Source organism: Ammospiza nelsoni, chromosome 2 (genome assembly GCF_027579445.1).
Source record: "Ammospiza nelsoni isolate bAmmNel1 chromosome 2, bAmmNel1.pri, whole genome shotgun sequence".
Lineage (NCBI taxonomy): Eukaryota > Metazoa > Chordata > Aves > Passeriformes > Passerellidae > Ammospiza > Ammospiza nelsoni.
In genome coordinates, this window is record NC_080634.1 from 102,916,530 (window position 1) to 102,937,586 (window position 21,057).

At 39.9% G+C, this 21,057-nt stretch overlaps 1 protein-coding gene across 1 annotated transcript in view; it reads right to left on the reverse strand.

Moving 5' to 3' along the window:
- Positions 1 to 10,908: 10,908 nt before the first annotated feature.
- The window catches only part of CTPS2 (CTP synthase 2), a 58,607-nt gene continuing 48,458 nt past the window's right edge, over positions 10,909 to 21,057 (reverse strand). The window contains exons 18-19 of the mRNA XM_059466675.1: positions 13,146 to 13,256; positions 10,909 to 11,503 (exon numbers count right to left, since the gene is read on the reverse strand). Coding sequence (XP_059322658.1) covers positions 13,187 to 13,256 — 70 coding nt within the window. The 3' untranslated portion in view covers positions 10,909 to 11,503; positions 13,146 to 13,186. The remainder of the gene's footprint in view (positions 11,504 to 13,145; positions 13,257 to 21,057) is intronic.

Consider the following 21,057-nt stretch of genomic DNA (forward strand, 5'->3'; position numbering starts at 1 on the left):
CCATAGGACTGGTTTGCTGATGACAGGACAGAGCTGTGAGCTTTGTGCCCCACCCCTGAAAGCCACCAGATGAAACAAGAGCAAGGATTTGGATATTTAAGCAGCACGTGCTCTCTGACCCTGAGCCCTGTGAATAATGACAAAGTTTAAATGCCAAAGCTCTCTTAGCATCATACTTTTGTCACCATGAGCTATTTCACTGTGATAAATTACATTAGTGCTTCTGTGTCTCTCATGGCCAAAGCCAGCCTTGATCTACAGACCCACCAGTTTTGGTGACACTCATGCCCAGGTTTTTACAGTGTGCTAAAATCTTTGCAATATCTGGTTCCACTTATATCGAAGAGGAGATCTGGCTTCTTAATGGGTCTATCATGGTGAGACTAGAGAAAGTCTAATGAAATCCATGCTGGGCTATTTCATTATCTTGCAGGCAATAAAACCATCAAAACACAGCCATTCATTATCTTTCCTATTAAGGAAGAAAACAAGTGATCTATATCATTTAGATTATCTTATTGTCCTCCCTGTTCAATAATGATAGTAGCATAATGAACATTAAAAAAGGCAATGTATATTATTCACTCGTTTCTTTCCACAGTAAGAAAGCAGTGCCTTAGAAGGAAGAATAAGCTTGAGGGCTCAGCTGCATAAAAATTGCCTATTTTACAGCTCATTGCATTGTTAAGTAACATTATAGTGTAATTTGGCCTTTGGGATATAGTTTTACATAGGGTAGACTAGCACTTGCAATTTTTTAAAAATATTCTTTTCCCCCAAATATGTTACACATAACCAAATTCAATATTTGGACTTTCAAATCTGCACTAAGTGGAAATGATTATAAGCATACATGACAGTAGGCTGCTTCTGGACTCCAATTCAAAACCATAATTTTTTCTAAAGTGATATATTAAACACTTCAGAATTGCTCATCTCTACTGTCTATCTTTTTAAAACAGATTATAGGGTCTTTATGATAAGAGCTCTGTCACATTGACATGCCATAAGGCTGGGATTGTAGTAAGAGATTTGGAAGGTTAAAAAAATACAATTATTATAATAATTTTTGTCCTGTTTTCATAAGAAAAAAATTATTTCTGTGACTGCAGCATTTTTCCCTATCCCTTCCTCAGTTTGTCAGTTCTAACAACTTCCAGGAAATTTTCAAACAAGTGCAACACAGAAACATGTGTCAGAAATTGAATTCCTCCAAACTTCATGGAAACAGGTTAGAAATGCCAAGGTAAAAGGCAGTTACTGCTGCCAAAGGACACCAGAGAGTTGGGCAATTGCATTGGCTACACTGCTACCAAAGCAAGCCTTGGTAGGAGCACTTCTGGCCTGAAATCAAAGGCAACTGCTCTGGGGCTCACCCTTCATCTCTGATGGCAATGCAAATTTAAATAAAAGGGGGTTTTAAAGGGTATTTAAAGTACTCCAAAGCACACATCTTCCACAGCTGTCTAGAGCACTGGGCACAAATAAAAACAACACCTCAGCTGCAGAGTTGCCATTGGTAGCATGGGAAAGAGATTCAGTATTGACCTTGTGTTTAATGAAAATTGCACTAGAAGTGGACCAGGGCAACTGTGGAGTAGGTTTAGCCAGTGTTTGAATTCAACAAGGCCAGAATTTTACATCTAGGGAATGCCTTTTCACAGTTTCCATAGCATTTTTATTTCAATTAAGCCAAAATGAGATTCTAGTCTCCTTGGCTGTAGGAAATATACTGAAGCTAAAATATATTGCTTCGAGGCAGTGACTGAAATCAAATGCAAATTCAGAAGAATGTGTCATTATATTGCCCATTTCTAGATGACTAAAGAAAACAGCATATAAAAGAGCAGAATCATATATTTTACTTTCAGACTGGTTTCTCCTACAAATAAATATCAAAATCCCCAGCAGGTAGTAAAGACAACCAGACTATGTGAAAGCAAAAATGTTCCAGTTCCCCCTAATAAGAAATTGCCCTACAAAGAATTTGACCAGCACACATCATTTTTTAAAAAACTAACTTGCAATAAGACTTTTTTATTTAGTAGAAGAAATTGAAACTAGGAAGCAAATAGTGATATTTCATCTCAGAAGGGGAGGGGAAATCCTGGGTTATGTTCTGGAATTAAATTTTAATAAATAAATGCATTATTAAAAAATTAGTAATTCAGGCATCTAAAATGGTTATGTGGCAGCACCTCAGTCCTGTGTTACAGATTCACTGTAATATCCAAATCTTTAATTGTAAGCTGGCAGTAGAAGGTCCTTTGTGGTAATTTAGCTTTAAAACAATTAAGTTCTTAATGCCACTGCAGCATAAATTTTTCCTACCATTTACAGCTTAGCTGAAGGGATAAGGCCAAATGTTGCCTTTGGACAACTGAAGCTGGAAGTAAGGAATGGGAACAAAACCTCTGCCTTGGATTTCCAGAGGGTGGACTTTGGGCTGTTCAAGACACTGGTTCAGAGAGTCCCTTAAGAAACAGCCCTTAGGGGTCCATGGAGGCTGGACATACTTTAAATGAGGAAATCTTGGTGGCACAGGAGCAGCTCATCCCTATGTGCCAAAAAAAAGTCAGAGAGGAAAACCAGTCTAGCTAAATAGGAAACTGTCCCTTGAACTCAGGGGGAAAAAAGAGAGTTTAAGGTATTTGGAAGAAGGGGCAGGTAATTCGGGAAGAGTACAAGGATGTCATTAGGTCATGTAGAGAGGGAATTAGAAAGGCAAAAGCTCCGCTAGAACTCAATCTGACCACTGCTGTGAAAGATAATAAAAAAGTGGGTTAATAAATGCATTAACAACAAAAGAAGGGCTAAGGAAAATCTGCATTTTTTGTTAGATGTGGAGGCAAACATTGTAACCAAGGGTGAGAAAAGGACTGAGATGGAAGGGCTGGAAAATTCCTTCTTTGTCTCAGTCTTCAACAGAAAGACAGGTTATCCTCCAGGCAACTGGCCCTGTGAGCTGGTAGACAAGGATGGGGAGCAGAATGGACACCCTGCAATCCAGAGGAGTAGTTAGTGACCTGCTGTGCCACTGCTGTGCTCACAGGTCTCTGGGGACAGATGGGATCCGGGGAACTGCAGGTCTGTCTGCCTGTCCTCAGTGTCAGGAAAGGTGATGGAGCTGCTCATCTTGAGTGCCATCATGTGGCACACACAGGTCAGCCAGGGGAGCAGGCCCAGGCAGCACAGGCGGCATTTAGGAAAGGCAAGTCCTTCTTGACCAACCTGAGCTCCTTTTATGACCAGGTGACCTGCCTGCCTTTGGATGTGCCTACCAGGAGCTCAGCAAACCCTTTTTCACATCTCTCACAGCATTTTTCTGGAGCAGCTGGCAGCCTGTGCTGCTCTCCCTCTTCACTGGGTTAAGAACTGGCTGATGGCTGGGCCCAGGGAGTGGTGGTGAATGGAGAAAAATCCCAGCGGTGGCTGGCCACCATTGGGGTCTCTCAAGGCTCATTATTAGTCCTATTTAATACCCTTATCAATGATCTGGATGAGGAAATCAAGTGCACCCTCAGTCAGTTTGTAGATGACACCAAGCTGTGCAGGAGGGAGTGTTGATCTGCTAGAGTACAGGAAGGCTCTGCAGAGGGATAGGGATTTTTGGGGTGAAGTTGTGTTTTTATTAGATCAAGATATATTGCTGGGAACAGCAAACTAAATTTCAAGTACAGAAGCTCTCCTTCAGATGACCCAAAAGCTTGCCAAAACACTTCTAAATAAGTATTTCCATTTAATGGAAACAGTTACATCTGCCATCAAGTTTGCTTCTCTAACTTCCTAGTCAAAGTGTTAACCCATGTGCAAAAAGTCAGCAAAGCAGAGGGCATTCAGACAGCAGCAGAAACTCATTCTTTTATCAAGTTCATGGTCCTGAACACTACAGCAAATATTACCAGAATTTTTTAAGCCTGTACAGTAGAAACAAAAATGACATAAATTAACAGCCTTGTAAATTAAGACTCCATACTGCTAAAGAACAAAACAAACAGACTGGGTAAGGGTTTTTTATCTTTTTCACACTCACATATTCTTCTCACACAATGAGATGACCAACAGATGTTGTACAAATGATCTTGGGAAACGCAGTTTCAGAGAACTGGCACTGGCACATTTTAATTTGTACCTAGGTTTTTACTTTATACAGACATATTTTAAGCTATGATTTTGGTTGAACTTTTACATTTGCAGCACTGCAACAATATAAAAAGCACACAAGCATGACCTTTGTGTGATTCCTCTGACCCACCCTAGTAAGCTTTCTGTCAAAATTCTCAAATAAAACAATCCCAGGAGTTCTTCTACACACTTCTCAAATTAATAAGCAATCATGTCTCTGTTCCCCAGCAAAGTCAGAGCTGCATTACCCTGAGTAAAGATCAGATCATTACATTTATAGTCTCATCCCTAATTCACTTAGCTATGTGAGTAGCAAATCTCCTAGATTCTGCCCCTCAGGAGGTCTGATTCTCTCCTGCTCACAATATTACACTGCTGCCTGACTTTGTGTAGCAAGGAGAGCTCTGTATCTTCAGTGAGTTGGAGAGAAATCTTTGTTGGTCAAAACCTTTCTTTCTTAAAGCTCGTGTAAAACTGAAAGGAGATATTCTCAAGAGTGATATCCCAGTAAGTTTGTAAACAAAATTTGGCAGTAAGATAACATACACAGAACAATCTTTAAATTGTTAACCTGCTTCAAAATCAACTACACACTAGCACTGTCCAAACTTTGTAAAAATGGCACATTATGCCCCCAAGACTAAACACAGGGGAAGTACATTAGCCAGCCACAAGCCTTAGAAGTCAATGTTTTGACTGTTCAAAATTTTGGATGCCTTTTCAATTTCTCTAACCTAGACTCAACCAAGGCATATTATTAGGCAGGTATGTTAAGAAGAGTTCAAGCTCTTCCAGGCATTGGAACTTTGCTGAGTTTACTTTTATGCGTACAGGCTTCCTTCTATCCCTTTTTGGGATAAAATAAATGACAATCCTGAGTAGGACAGATGATGAGTAGCATATCCAGCAGAGGAAAAGATAATAAGCTGGTGCCTGAGGCTGGCACTAAAAGCAGCATAAACTGGCACAGGCTCTTACAAGCCAGCAGGGACAATAACTGGATGGACAAAGCAATAATGCAGCAACTTCCATCCATAGGGGAGAAAAAAAGAGAGAAGGTGCTGTCACTCCTTCCTGTTCAGACAGTGGGCAAGTTTTTTAGTCCCTTAGGAAGAACTATTCAGTGGTACCTTTGTAAAGGCTCCTGGCTGTTGATACTTGCAACTGAAAAGGGAAGTTGAGGAGCATCCTCTGGATGAAGTGGAATGTTGAAAAAACAATCCTTTGAATCAATGATTAAAAGTGGCCCCTCTCTTGGGATCATTGAAAGAGAGGGATGTCCAAGTTGAAGTGGTCCCATTTCCTTGATGACCTTATTAATTCTTCTAAGATTATGAAGTAATCTCCAATTAGAAGTTTTCTTGTGAATAACGAACACTGGGGGATTCCAGGAACTGTTTGTTGGATTAATGGGGTCTTTCTGCAATTGTTCTTTCACTAAATGTTCCAGAACACTAATTTTCTTTTCTTCCAGGGGCCACTGGTCCACCCATACTGGGTCATTCATTTTCCAGGGTAATTTTAGGGTGCACCACCTCAGAGAAAAGGGTTCAAGACTGGCTTGCCCAAAATCAGAAAGCCTCTTTTTAATGGCATTGGTTTAAGAAATGGGAGTCCTGTGCTCTGGCTCCTTTTCCAATGACAGTTTCTGTCTTTTGTTCATTATCTATTTAAAATTCATACACAGTCTAAAGACATGGGCTCAGGTGCTCTCCCTCCCTCTCAAGGAAGCTCTTGTTGCTTCACCTGCAGAATCATATCCTTGCTGGTTTTCCAATACAGGCCAGTGGGGATTTTGGCAGATGGCCCTGGTATTATGAGAGCCATGAACATTGGTACTGAGAACTGGCTTTAACCTGGAGGAGTGGGCAGCCCCCAGAGGACAGGGGGCCTGGCTGCTTCTGAAAGTCAGGAGGAAAGGGCTCATGTCTCCTACATCCTGGGGGAGTGCCCTGGGAAAGGGATGTTTACCCAAGCACCTACACTGGGGAAACATAGGGAGAGGCCCCTGGCTGGGCTTCAACAAGAAAGGTTGCTACATTCAAGGCTTTGACTAACACAAAAATGGGTTTGAGGCCCAAGAGAAGAATGAACTCTGTATTCTGAGGAAGTTCAGCCTGTCTGGGGGTGAGACTGCTCAACTGAGCCCCCCAAAACCAGGGAGCCAGATACATCTAGCTGATTAGTAACAATGAGTAGATAGTAGTTGTGGAGGGATTGAATGTAAGAAAATAAAGATAGTGCAGAAGGTAGTCTCACCCCTGAGGAGTTACAGCTGTACCAATCACCAAAGATTAGGAACAGGCCTGCCCTTAATAGGCCACAGCTGTGTCCAATAAGAAGAAGAGTGCTACAAAAGAGTGGCTTAGCTGGGTGTGAAGAGTTGGAGTTTGCTGTCTGTGCTGTGAAGAGACTGGAGTTTGGTTGCTTTGTGAAGAAGAAGGAGTTGCACATGAGAAATCACTGAGAAGGATGGAACTTTTGCAATATGATGACAAGTAGTGACTGATTCCCAGTTCAGCACCTACAACTATCAGGAATAGAATCATCTGACCCAATCTATGTATTTTAGCCATTTGGGCTGGGCTCTTTTTTAAGGTTTATGCCAAGAAAGAAGCAATACCCACAGGTAATTCATCTGATCTGCTAAGGTTGACTTTAAAAGTTCCTGGTTTGTCTGCTGAGGACAAAAGGAGCCTGTAGTAGTTCACACATAGGCATCAATATTTAGCAGTGCAGGTGCGATACAAGCATGGCCCACAAGGCCCAAAGGACTGTCTGTGATGCTGTATTTTGCAGTGTCCCATCACTCAAGTAGGACGCTTACCAAGCTCAAAGAGGACCAGGACTGTGCTGCCTGGTTTCTGGTCTTACATGAAAACACACCCCCAGCAACTCAGAACATGGTGCCTGTGTGGAACCTTGAGGAAGCTTTCAACAATAAAAAATACAAACAAACAAAAACCAACAACAAAAAAACCACAACAATGACAAGGCTGATAGGAAGGTGAATACAAAACCCATACATATACTATGGCAGTGTTCTTCCCTGGGTGGGTTCAGAACTGAATTACACTGCGTTTTGGAATGAATCTTCAAATTTATTTCCTGAAAAGGATCTGAGGTCTGGTGCACAACAGCTGCTGTGCGAAATCAATCACATGTAGTGAGAATATTTGCTCCAAAACTGCACTATTTCTCCAAATCTATATTTAGGCAATGAGGACCATGTTCCAAAGGTAGAACAAGTGATATTCAAACAAAAAGACACCTGAGGTCATATTTTTATTGCTCAGATTGACTCTGTGAAATCAGGGATTATTGAAGCTGCTACTGGATGAGGATCTGTTATGCAGAAGCTCAGAGCAGACTATCCTGACTATTCCTTTAAATAGATGGAGTCTTGGATTATGCCTTAATCCAAGACTTGGGTCAGTCCTTAGGTTATCCAAAGGATGCTACTGTGAACTTCACTAGCATCTCCCAACTTTCCTTAAATTATTAACTGAGGGTCCATAGAAGTAGAAAAAATAACCTTACCTTTCCAGAAGCATTCCTGAAATACAGAATGTTGTCCACACTTCAGGAAAAACTGGTTTTCTAGGCTCTGATCCAAATTTGAGAGCAGGTTACCAGGAGTCCAAAAAGGCAACCAATTTCTTCAAATGAATTAGAATGTTACAAGCAGGGCAAATATTTCATATACAAACAAATCATCAAAGTCTAAAGATTAAAGTACACAATTTTTACAAGATGAAAGACATTTTAATAGAGTTTATTCCAGCAGTAGGTCAGCTAGGTCACAGCAGGATGTTAAATCCTGCAGTCTCTGAGGTGTTTTAGAGAGCAAGAAACCAGATAGTAGTCAAGATGACTTACTTTTATAGGAATAAAGAACAATAGAACTGACCCACTTCTGTGTTCCATGAAAAGTTAATTCACATTAAACAAAAAAAAGTTAAAAAATGTTTACAGATAAAATCAAGATGATCAACCAGAGATTGGAAAATCAGCATTTCTGGAATTGCTATTCAGAGGGAATTTCCAACTGAGGCAACATAGATATTTTCTTTGGCCATCTAATAGACGCTGATGTAAATATTCTGAGCCATTTTAGGGCATCTATACAAATATGAGCCTGCTGCATAGTAGAACATATGCAGACTCTTTTAATGCAATTATTGTAGATGAGCTCTCAATTCATTTCACCTTGTTAGCACATGCTAGTTACCAATTCAGACAAAACTGAATACCTGAAAAATCTAGACAGTAGCCAGTAAAGGGAGAAATAGCTGAGATGCTAAGTTCATTGTTATCAAAAATACAAAGGCTGCTACCTGAGACAATGTGAGAAATCCCTGAACAAAGTACCAACCATAGCAACAGTGGGGACGGGGTGAAGTGATAAGAGGAAGAGTTTGTCTGGAGGTTATCACAGAACTAACAGCTACCAATTCACTTTGCAAGCAGGGAAAAACTGAGCACTATATGGGATAAAATGCTGAGCACAGAAATGCACCACAACTCCCATGCAGATGTCCCAGGGAACAAGCCTCCTTCTACCTGTGTGCAAGGATAAGGTGTTATTCAGTCCTAGGTACAGAAAGAAGTGTATAATTTGTTTATTTCCCTGTCAAGTGAGTTTCTGCAGCATGTTGGAAGAGGCCACATGTTCTCCCAAGGACAATATTATTCTGATTGCCCCCTGCTCCCCTTTCTCAGCACATTTTGCTCACCTCACATATGCAGACAGCAAAGTTGAGGGAAATGAGCTTCAGCCAGTCCCACATAGGTTTCCACAGCCCCTGTTCCCTTGTGCTGATCTGGCTTTGCTGCTAGCTCAGAAGCCCTCTAGGCTGTAATCACACTCCCTTCTGTCATTGATACACACAGAGTTTGGAGAGAATCTTTCGTTTGCATTGCCATGGCAGCTGTAACAGCTCTCCTGAGGAGGTTAGCTCAGGCTGGTAAGTCATTTGTTGCACCTACACTTGACTCTCCCTTATCATGCTCCACATCATTTTGGGCACCAAGACCCTGCCCTTATGATTAGTGACAACCTGCCTTTTCTCTCCTGAAAACTTCCTTTAGTTTTGGGCTGCAATTCCTGCTTACACAGGTTCTTGCAGAAAACTCAACCTCTACTTTTAAGGTATTGCTCAAAACTTCCAGTGTCTTCCTGGAAAGCCAGGGCTTAGATGCCTCTAGAGGATTTCAGAAGTAGTATGCCAGAGACCCACGAATCTCAGGTCACAGTAAGCCTTTTTTGGTACTACTTTGAACCAACAATCATACTCTGTCTGATATTATTATCTTCAGAAAAACAGCAACCTAATGTAGCATCTGGCCCACCCTCCCACAAGAGCTCCCTGATGAGGAACTGTCTGTTTGGTCAAGCAAATCCTCCTCATTAGATCCAAACTCTGCAGGCATTACCCACTTGCACATGCAGATTCTGTCTCCAAGCAGTTACATAATGGGAAGCAATCTCAGCTTTGGGGTATGCATTAAATATGTTAGGCAGGTGCTAAAGGAGCTCACCTGTAAAGCTGACAGTGAAACAGGAACCCACACTGCTCAGATGCAGCACTGGACTGCAGACAGTAAGAAACAGCTCTGTCCACAGAGTCAGTGAAGTGCAATACCTACCCTGCAGTCCCATCCAAACTTGCATGCTGCTCCCCTTCCTTACAAACAAGCACAGATTCATTAAATGATGAATTCTTTCTTTAACACCACAGTTCACATCACATTGGCACCATGATTCTTTAGCAGTACCCAAACACTTCCAAATAACACAATTTATTGAAAATGTTTTGAAAATACATTTGCAAATTACAGTCAATCTTAGGAAATTCTTCACTTTTCACAAAGCAGTGGCCAGTGTCTCATTGGGGAAGACCTACAGTGACACCAATGATGCTGTCAGCATTTCTAAGGCACATATTCACAAACTACTTTAGGAAAGTGCAGCCATAAAAATACATTTTATGTTTCATTACCATTAAAGCTTCTTTTAGTGAAAAGACAAATTTGATGTGTAACCTGAGATTTTCTAGAGCAATGCACAGCCCTCAAACTTGCTGTTTTACAAAGCTGTAATAAGGAACATGGTGCTACTTATTTTTGTGCAGATATTTACTTTTGATGAATTAAAGCAGACATTTTTGAGAGTTTGACACAACTCTCAAAATTCAGAATTTTTCTTTATAGGAAAGTGTGCCCCAAGCATCTAGAGCCCATCAGTTACATGGATCAGATTCACCTCCTGTGACAGGTTTGATGATGCCCCAATGCTAATAGGATGCTTACACCCCTTACACTTTAATGCTGCCTTACACCCAGAGCAGCACCTCTCACCTTCCTCTTCTGTCCCAGTGGTTCAGGCTCCAGCCCTGGCCTTGCAGGGCTGCCTGAGCTGTGATGCAGTTAAATAACTTGTGATTTCTAAATTAAAACACATCATTCCATTCTATTGGGGAATAAGTGCCATGATGATGGAGTGGTCACAGGATAAAGAAAACAAGGGTGAACCTTACTTAATTTGCTTCACACTTATTTACTACAACTAATTGAGTGTGACACAGCTGGAACCCAGATAACACCCCAGGTTTATGACTGGTTTTTCTACAACTTTCATAAAAGTGTTAAAACTGGAGTTTAATATATTAACGTATTTACTTTCTCTCTTACAAAATACAAATATGAAACCACCTTCTAGTATCACTTCTGTAATTTTGTAGGTCAGACTTATGTTCAGCATTATCAGACTTCCAGGAGAAATAGAGAAAATGAATTTATGTGAAATCAAATTGCTTATAAAAGCAAAGTGAAAAAACTTATATCCAACATTAATTACTATAATCACACAGAGCTGAGGTACAGCAACCATTTTTCATTTGTACATATTGAACAGCAAAAAAAGTAATAAAAAAATATATATACAAACTTAATAGGAAAAAAACCTGAAATGGTTTTCTACTGCTCAAGAGAAAGACAATTTTCTCTTAAATGCTTTAGTGCATGGCCCTCCTCATTCCCAAGAGCTAATGCATTTATTCTTCCTGTTCCAAGGCAAACTGAAACCAGTCAAATCTTTCTTCAAATCAAGAAAGGTGTGAACTAGTGAATTGATACATATTCACCTGAGATTACTCTGAAATATAGGACAAGATAACAACGATTAACAGCTAAGGTGCACAACTGTTTGGTAACTTTTGAAGCAGCATTTACACAGAACAGTTTTTGCTACAGAACAGTAAAACTGCCATCTGTAATGAGAATTATTGAACATAGCAGGGGAAGAAACAGTATGAGAACTGCAAGCAGCTTACTCTTCTACTTTCTTCTATTCAATATTGTCCTGTTCCCAAGTTTTCTGTAACATAAAAAGAGGGAGAGAAAGGAAGAATAAATTTTAAAATATCAATTATTAAAAATATTTAATCTTTAACTCAGTTTATTTCATGCTTATGTAATTCTCACCCAAATGTGTTGACTCATTTCAAAGTAGTGCTAAGTAAATTCTATGAGTTTTATCTAAAGTGAAACCACAAAGCTAAATATAATCTACACATGTATTCAGTTTTGATTAATGGGTAGAATTAACCACGAGATTAAAAAAAAAAAGCCAATGCTTTTCTTATTTTTTGAAATCTGGATTTAGTTATTTAATCTTTTCTAGAGTAATTCTGTTGAATAAAAATCGTTATCAACTAGTGACAAGTTCAAACAAAATCAGCTTGGCTACTGATAACCACTTAAAAGCATCACAAAAGTGCATTCATCCAAGCACTGAACAAGTCACCTGCAACAGAGAACTACCATCCATAAATTCCATTGAGGAAAGCAAGGGCTTTTCCAGAGGCACTGTCCTGTACCTTGTGTTGGCTCAAGAAACAGAACCATTGTGATGTTTGGAGGTGGGAAGGATCCAGGCAAGAGTGAAAAGGAATGTCTTGTCTACTTATTTTTTGGTTATTTTAGGGCAGGCATCAGTACTATATGTACATGTGCCAGGTCATTTAATCTCTTAACATTCTGTTCTTTGCTCTCATAATTTGGGGATGGATCATTATCTTTAACATGTAGTACAGGAGAGCAAAAAAGAATTCAATTGAAAATCATAGAAGAAACCCCTGCATCTAAGGACTGAACTCCAGTTTCTAGTATCCCATGCCACTACTTGGATCAGGAACCATCAGGCAGAAATGCTGTTCATATGTAGCCTCAATTGTCTGCTCAGCACAGCTGCTCAGTGTCAACACCATGTGAGACATGTTCAGAGGGGAAAGTTGTGCCCTCCTCACAAAAGTGCTCAGAAATACTGAAAAGCTGAATGGGACACTCATACCAGCCCCAGCTCTGATGAATCTGCATAGGAAAAATAAAGTAAGTTTCAAGCCCAAGTTTCAAGCCCAGATCCTGCAGAGATCAGGTGTCTCATAGGAAATACAACCTCCAAACCAAAAGGAAATGTACGACTACCACGTTTACAGGTGAATAAACAACCAATCCAACATCACTCTGGCAAAAGCTATGGCAAACAAAGCTACAATTTTATAAAACCTGTTTGTATCTCTATCACTCTGCAGATTGAATACAAGTATTTATGTTGGGATGTCTTAGTTGCATCAATGCAATTACAGGTGAATATTAAGGCAAAATAAAAACTAATGTCTACACAACGTAGTTGAAGTGATTCTAAATTGTAAACTGAAGACACAAAAAAATGAAATATAATTTAAAAATGCATTTTTAATATATCTTCAAACACACAACTTGGTTTTGTACAGCATCCTACGTAAAAGATGTACCCAAAATACTTAGCAGACTTTAACATCTCAATTTGAGAGTTAAGCAGCAGATGAGGAAAACAATTAAATGCTACAGACAAGAAAGAAGACATAAGCTCTCAGATGGGACTTTACACAAATGGGAGAATTAAGTTAACTTTATTTCCTGTTTTAAGTCTAAAATAAATCAGTGTCATAAAGCAGTATCAAAACATTTCAGTTTACCTCAATAGCATCATCCATTTCCGTGCTCACATACAATAATTTCAGCTTGTGTCAGAATAAGGAAACTCTTTTTCTGGAGAGCTGTCATCACTTAGGTCACTGTAGCTGTCACTGTTGGAACCAATAAGAATTCAGAAAGATCTAAACCAAATATTTCATTTCAAGCCCTCCAACCCATGATGCATATGATCAACACTTTCCTCAAATGCAACCCATTTCCAGAAAACTTCTTTAGGCTCATGCTAAAAACATGGTATTTTAGAACACCTTCTTCTAAAGGAATGGGCTGAAGTCTGGAGTTTAAGACCTGATGCAAAATAATGCTCTACCTGATAAACAGTACATTCAATTTCTTTTTGCTTGCCTCCTGTACATTCATTCTGCATTTTGCTGGTGCTGTGTGTCTAAGATCATGGTTAACATGATAGATAATAACAGGTATTCCGAGCTAAAATAAAAGGAATTTCTCCCTTATGGTAAAGAAAATCATTAAGTTAAGACAACTTTATTAGCTCACAATTCTACACTTAAATTATAGTTCTTGCTCTTTTAGTAAGAACACAAATAATTTTCATTGCACCAAGCAATATCCTGACAGTTTTTCTAGAGGTTTTATCCCCATTTGTTGTATCCTGAGAGAAGCAGACTGGTTTTCAGAGACCAAATTGCCATGCAAGTGATTGTTTTATAAGTGGTAAGAACAAGGAAACAGCGAAGAACAGGAATCACCACAGTGACTGAGAGAAAGAAGTGCCCACAAACCACATTTTCAGTTAGTGTCTATTGGGTCTCCAAGCTTATCTTAAATTTAAGTGTACTTCAGAAGTGCCTCCAGCCTCAACCCCTCCCTACTATACTTCATGCTACAGTCTGTTTTCCGGATCTTTTAATTTCCCCAGATGAGAAGCCAGCAAAGGCAGCCCAGGGAACAGATTAAGTACATTTGAGCAGCAATAATTGTGGTCAGCCCTGTGACCCTCCAGAGCCCAGGCCATGGTTAGCACAGCACAGTGGGGATCTCAGACCCCATTTGTGTGGGATCATGACAGCCTTGGGTGCCAACTCTGTGCCAGGCACTGACTGCACAGCTGTCCTGTGACACCTCCCCTTTACACACCCCTTCATCCTCCAGACAACAGGACCCTACTCATGTTGTGTTCCCCATCTCTGGGCATGATCGCCTACTGAGACATGGAGCGCATAGCCCAGCCAGACAGAGCCTTATCAGTGACTGCCTTATCAGTGCCAGAGCCTAATCAGTGACTGCCTGCTGGACACTGCTGCAAGGGAGCCATGCAGCCCCACAGTCTCTGATGAGGCTGCATTGGGGAACAGTGAACAAACTGCACTCAGCTACTCTGCTGCTTGCTACTGAGCACTGCTTTATAGCCTGAATTTCACCCTCTCTTCTTTGAGAGAAAAGGAAAACTAAAGAAAGAATAGGTAAAAAACAGACACTTAAACAGAGTGGGACAGGAGGAATGGCACCAAGAGTCACCTCATTTAATTTCTACCTCTGTTAGGAAAGTTTCCCACAGTTACAGCAAGTCACTGTACCAAATCTGTGTAAAACAGCATAGATATTCTGGCTGTCCTGACATTCAGACTTTGTCTACAGCATTCTGCCCTGGTCTGTGTGACACACACACTGCTGATGTGTTCTTATAAAGGGTGTGTCACATCAGGCTAGTGTGAAATGCTCAATTGGATCATTTCATCAGCTGGTGATCAATTACACAGTTCAAGTGAGGAAAGTGTTGTTAACAGTATGATCAAGCATGCCAGATGCACAAGACAAACACAACATTACCAACATTGTACTTACTTTTTTCTGAAAGTACCCATGGAAACATGGAACAAAAATTCAGTATTATTAAAACAGTTTTGCATTTTCACATCACAGCAAAATAGCAAATACTGTCCACAGAGCAGAGAGTAAAACTGATTGTAGAGAACTGCACAATCTTATGACAGCCATGATTTAAGACCCAAAGTTTTCAGAGCACTTCTATTTTTTTAATTATCTCTGCTAGCCAGTGGCAATCCCAGCCCAAAACCATGCCAGAGCTCTGTAAACAACACAGTATGGGAGTCATGCTTAAGTAGAAGTGCTCACCAACCAACGGGGTGAGTGGGCAACTGCCCAGCTTCATCTCTTGAAGGCAGTCAGGTGCTGATCCCCACCCAGCACTCTCCTCATAGGTCCTCCCCCACTCAGTGACACAGGTTTTAGAGGGATTTGCCCACAGAAGTGGATGCTTCTCTGGTTTCACTGACTTACCACCCAAACTTCTTAAGCCTGTTTTCAGTTTCCCAAAGCTGAGGCTCACCTGGCCACTAGTGCAGAGGCTAGAACACTTAACTCGGATGATGACAATTTTGTTCCTGCTCCCACACTGCCCAATTTCAGTACAGGATTTGACACCAAATCCCAGAGAAGGGACATTCCTGACATCACCACATTCTTGATTTCTGCAGTAGCACCTCACAGTCTCCCCTACTTTAGGGCTGATCTATGGGGTGAAAGTCAGTTTGATGTCTCACAAGCAGGTCACAGGGCAAGAAAGGCAGGGGAAATACCCAGGTAAGGATCAGCGCTTGGGCTTCAGACTCAGGTAGAGGCTATCAGCCTCTCAGGTTCAGCTGCTTGAATGATTTGTCTAAGCATACCCAGAACATGTGGCATCATCTTAAAAATAAAAACTTGGGCCTCAAGGAAACCTGAACTTCAAGAGTTAGGCTGCCAGTGGACTTGAAAGCAAATAGGGACTCCTGAAACTTGGCATATCTGCACCTGTGTGTTACAGCTTCAAAGCAGCACTGGTGTCAGGTTTCTGAGATTTACTCTGATTTCAAACATATTAGTATTAGGTGTAATCTGAAGGAAAAGTTCAGATTTAGGTGGCATTAACCAGGAGCAAGCCATCTTTTCTCTTTGGAATAAATGTATACTTTGTTCCAAATTACAATGAGTTGTACACAGATACTAAACATAAAACCCTAATGGATGCTTCGTGCTCACAGCTGGTAATATTCAGTAACCTTATTTAAATCTGCTGGCTGTGAAAGTGGTAGTGGTGAGAAACCAAATAAGCCCAGCTTTCTTTAATGAAATTCTTTTGCACACTGAGCCAACCACTGAAAAAATATGCTTACATTTGCTTCAGCAAATTAGTCTGTTTTCAAATTAATCAGTAATTATTTTGTGCAGGAGCTCGACACCCACTTCATCTTATTTGTAACAATTCTTACAACAGTGGACAACAATAAGGAGGTATTGAGCAGATCTGAGGCCACCAGATCTAAGACCTAGCCCCAACAGGTTATGTTTGTTTGTTTTTGTTTGTTTGTTTTTGTGGGATCTCAAGTATATAGTGGTGGCCAAGGGAAAAATACATAACAAAACTCAATGTAGTGTCACTGGCTCTAGTCAGTCACTTCAGATGATGAATTTTGGTCACCTCACTCCCGTAAAACTTTCTGGTTTTCACTTGGAAAATCCACATCAATATTCTTTAGAAACAAAGCAGCAGTTTCAAGGAAGCTTTTCCTTCATCCATTTTTAATGTACAATTGATAAAAAACTCCTTTTCCAGAAACATAAGGAATTAAAATAATTACTACAGTAATGCTATACCCTGCAAGGTGCCAAGCTAAGTGCATTTCTTCCTCAGTGCAAATTAAAGATACATGAAGTACAGATAAATTTAATACAGACTGCAGTTGTTTAAGTGTTTAGCTTTTGAGGACTCAGCAAAATGAAATCTGCAAATTATAATAATTAATTTCCCCCCCAAAAATCTGAATTATTAAAATTATTATGTCATTAAAACATTATTCTGAATAAATGCATATTTGATGGTGCAATGGTTATAATTGCAGTCACCCATATTCTTGGTACATATTTTTATGATTATTATATGGTCATAAAAATCTCAGATATCATTTATGGTAATAAAAAATTTATCTGTCATTTAAAATCATGATTATCCTTTAAAACGATGGTCATCATGATACAACCCTATGCCTCCATAAAACATCATTTAATTTGGGAATCCGTCAGCACAAACCCAAAACTCCCCAGTCCTGACCTGTGAGCCCCCTGCCCTCACATAACTGGACCTAAGATAAAATCTTCATCTGGGACAGGCAACAGCAGCTCCCTACAATCACTGAAGAGAAATAGGCTCTGGCAGTGTGTAATGCAGAACTGACCCACAGAACAGCTATAATGAGCTATTTGGTTCCTTAAAGTGCATTTTCACTGAACAACTGCAGAAAAAGACTTGAGGTCACTAGTTCAGAAGGGTTTTCACTAACATTTAAATGACATTTAAACATCTAACATTTAAATGACAAAGTGAACTGACATAACTAGCCATTACTAAGTGCCAGTATGGTTAAGAAAGGATTTCCTTTAAAACTCTTCTGTAGTTTTCTGTAAGAGCTCTGAGGGTAACAGGATCTTTGCTGTCCCAACCATCCCCACTTGGGACCTGCATCACTGGAAGGTCACTGGAGCCAGAGTACTTGTCTTCTGTGGCAACTGTGGTACTGACTCAGGACACCATCCCCACCAGGACAGCTCTCATCCCCGGCTCCTGAAGTGCCATCTTTTGTGGAGCAGCCCCTCTCTTGCTGCTCTCCTGACAATCTTCAAATCCCATTTCCATCAAATCACATGTCTGGATTCAGCCAATGGCAGAAGCATGATGGTGTGCCAAATGTGTTCTTGACTGGGGACAATGTACAGGGGACATCGGGCACCAGAACAGGTCACACAGGCTGGTTTCTGTCCTGTTCATAGGTGCTTTCCTCCACAGCTGGTCTGAGAGAGAGCTGGACCATGCTAATGCAGTAAACACCATATGGGCAAATTTTCTGAGGTTTTTGGTGTTTCATTTAATGCACCATTCCTTCTGTTGTCTGTTCCTTTTGTTCTTTGTCTCTGAACACAGCTCATAGGTCATCTTTCATTAATGTTTTTCCTAGAACTCAAGAGTACTCTGTGACTAGATGGCATTGGATTGGTACTTCACATTAGCATATTCACTAATGCTTTGGAAAGCTTTGTTTTGGCAGTAGTCAGTGTTGCCTACACTTACTCACCTAGGAACACCTCTCATTTCCTACATTTCCTCCCTTGTACTGGATATTTGTGTTTATTTATCTTTAGCTTCTTATCTTCTTCCTCCAAAGATATCATTATACTCAACAGAGATTACTAAATTCCCTACATATTTTTTGTTACTTCTTTGTTCTGAATAGCGCTTTCATCTCTTATTCAAATGACATTATTTGCAAATATAATTAATGCACTCAGGCTTACTCTTGCAGGCCATTAATAAAGGTGCTGGCTGCAGACAAAGAAGAAATAAAGCGTGCTGATGCTAAACTGGATAAGGGGGAAAAACACATCAAAACAAAACAAGTAACATGGCTTTATTGTACACCAATGATTTTGCAATCCATATTATACCATTCCCAAAGACAAGTCAGTTTTTATTAATTTTTTGAAATGAAACTACGTAAGTCTCAGTAAAAGCCAACAACATTATATGTGAAGTTCCCCTCTTCATCCACTAGTTTCCTATTAAAACCCTTTGTTTTATCTTTTAAAGCAGCATATCTGTGGGTATTGAGTCTCATGTAGTTTTGGTTTTCTCTGCCTTGAAAATGAAAATGTAAACTGGCAGCCTCCACCACATTCCTCACTTCTATATGAAATGGTGACTTCAGTATTTCCATGGAAAGGTTTGGAAAAGGTCATGATCTAAAGCCATTCACAAGGAAATGAAGTGCAGGGTTTTGATGGTTGGGCACTCAAGCCATAAAGCACAAGAGGCTGAAACCACAAAGGCAACTTGGGAGCCCAACTAGTACTTCAGGTAAATAAGTAACAATTAATCACTGAGCTACTCTTTGGTCAGTTCTTGGCTGTCTCTTGGTGTATACACTGACATTTCTAGGAACTAAATTTTCCCCAGAGGATGCATTCCAGTCTCAAACTAGGTATGCTCATGCCTATGTGGGCCTATGTCTGTACCAGAATAGGCCTTAAAAAAATTTAAAAGACACTTTATTCACTTTCATTTATTTAGGGCACTCTCCCAGAAGTAGTAATGCATCCTTGAAGTTATTATTAGCTTTGCTTACAAGCTAGGAATTCTATCCAGGTGTCAAATATTCTAAAATCACACCCTAATTATGGGGCTATTAAATGTTCTGGAGTAATAGTTTCCTGTTAAGACTCTCATGCTGAAATACCCATTTCCTTTGTCTCAGGACTTCATCATTCACTCTCTCTTTAGTGTTTATGGTAGCCTTGCTTTGGTAATCTGCTCAGCTTGCTGGTCTCCACAAATTCTCTGCCAGCTTACTTTGCTCTAGTCCACAGCACAACTAAAACACAGGTGGGTGGTGCTGGATGAGGTGTGCAGAAAATCCTCTCCTCAGATTTATTTCAGCCTTGCTAGGACATGCCTTAGTTTTACAACTCAATGACATCACCAGCATTCTGGGGTTTAAAGGTTTACATTGGAAATCTTTCCACTCAGCAGCTGGGTATGTTAATATGAGTGTGTGTGCTGTAACTAACTGCAATTCCCTCCTGAACATTCTTCCATACAAAATCTTCCTCTTTTAGCCGCAAAATGCCTTCCCTATTCTAGTGATCTTAAGACACAGGGGTATGCTTGACTGCTGTGTAACTAGGTAAATAGCAAAAGTCTGCAATTTTATAAATTAAGTTTTGGAGTATGGATTTTTTTCTTTGCTAAATGTTTAAGATTTGGTAGGAGCTTATTCTATGAACATGAAGAAAAAGAGTTGGGTATACATTTTGAATGATTAATTCAAGTAAGTCTAAGTGGGGCAAATTCAGTAATGGCTGAAACTTTAGGTCAGGGTTAGATGGCATAGTTGTTATAACACTAAGGGATGTAAATTAGCAGGATACATGCAGATCACTTATTAAAAAAAAAGTAATTTTTCTTTATCTCAGAGAAATAAATATGGTTACTTATGGGACAAAGCAGTGTAAGAAAGGATATTGGGGCCTGTGAAGTGTGAGTCAGAGTGCCCACCAAGAGGGTAATGCTGAAGATCACAGTGATGGAATGCTCTGCCTTGACAAGCACCACAAAAATTTGATCTGTGTATTTCACCAGCACACCTTTTAAAAGGTAGCTAACATTATAACTGCTTCTAACAATAACAGGCTAAGGTAACAGGATTGTTTCAAACAAGCTCTGGTTTGCAGATCAGAAATTCATTCTCTTTGTATGTACATCACTGCACAACCAGGCAGAGAGAATAAAAACTGATACCCATAAAGGAGTAGGGAACCAAAAGAGATTGGTCTGGTCTGGCTTGGCTGTTTTCCCATTACTACTCAAACTTGAATAAAATTGCTATTTCTCTCCTAACAAACACATCTTATTTTAATAGAACACAAGATTTGGGGAAAAAAAAAAAAAGCCCAACCCACAGAATTAATAAGTTTGGTGTCTTGTTTAGAGGAAAAGCCAAAATGCCAGAGTTGGATCTGTTCAATGTTATTATTCAGTCATTTTATGATTTTTTAAAAATTTTTGTTACTGTGCCCAAGGCTTCCCCCTGATTTCTTTATTATTGCTACTATAATGAAATTTTAACTGTTCTTAATATCATTGAAATAAACAAGAATTAGTTAACCCTGGATAAAAAAATATTGGTACATTCAATAAACCAAAGCCTCTGTGTCCAAGAGACCAAGGACAGAGTTTTGGCTGAACCATCCAGTTCTGACCTAGATCCAAATCCTTCTGTAAGTCTAAAGGTATCCCAACTCTTTTATTTCAGGCCTGTCTCTGAAAGATAGTATTTATTATTTAGCTACTGCAAAATAAAATCAGTGCTTTCTTTGTTGTTG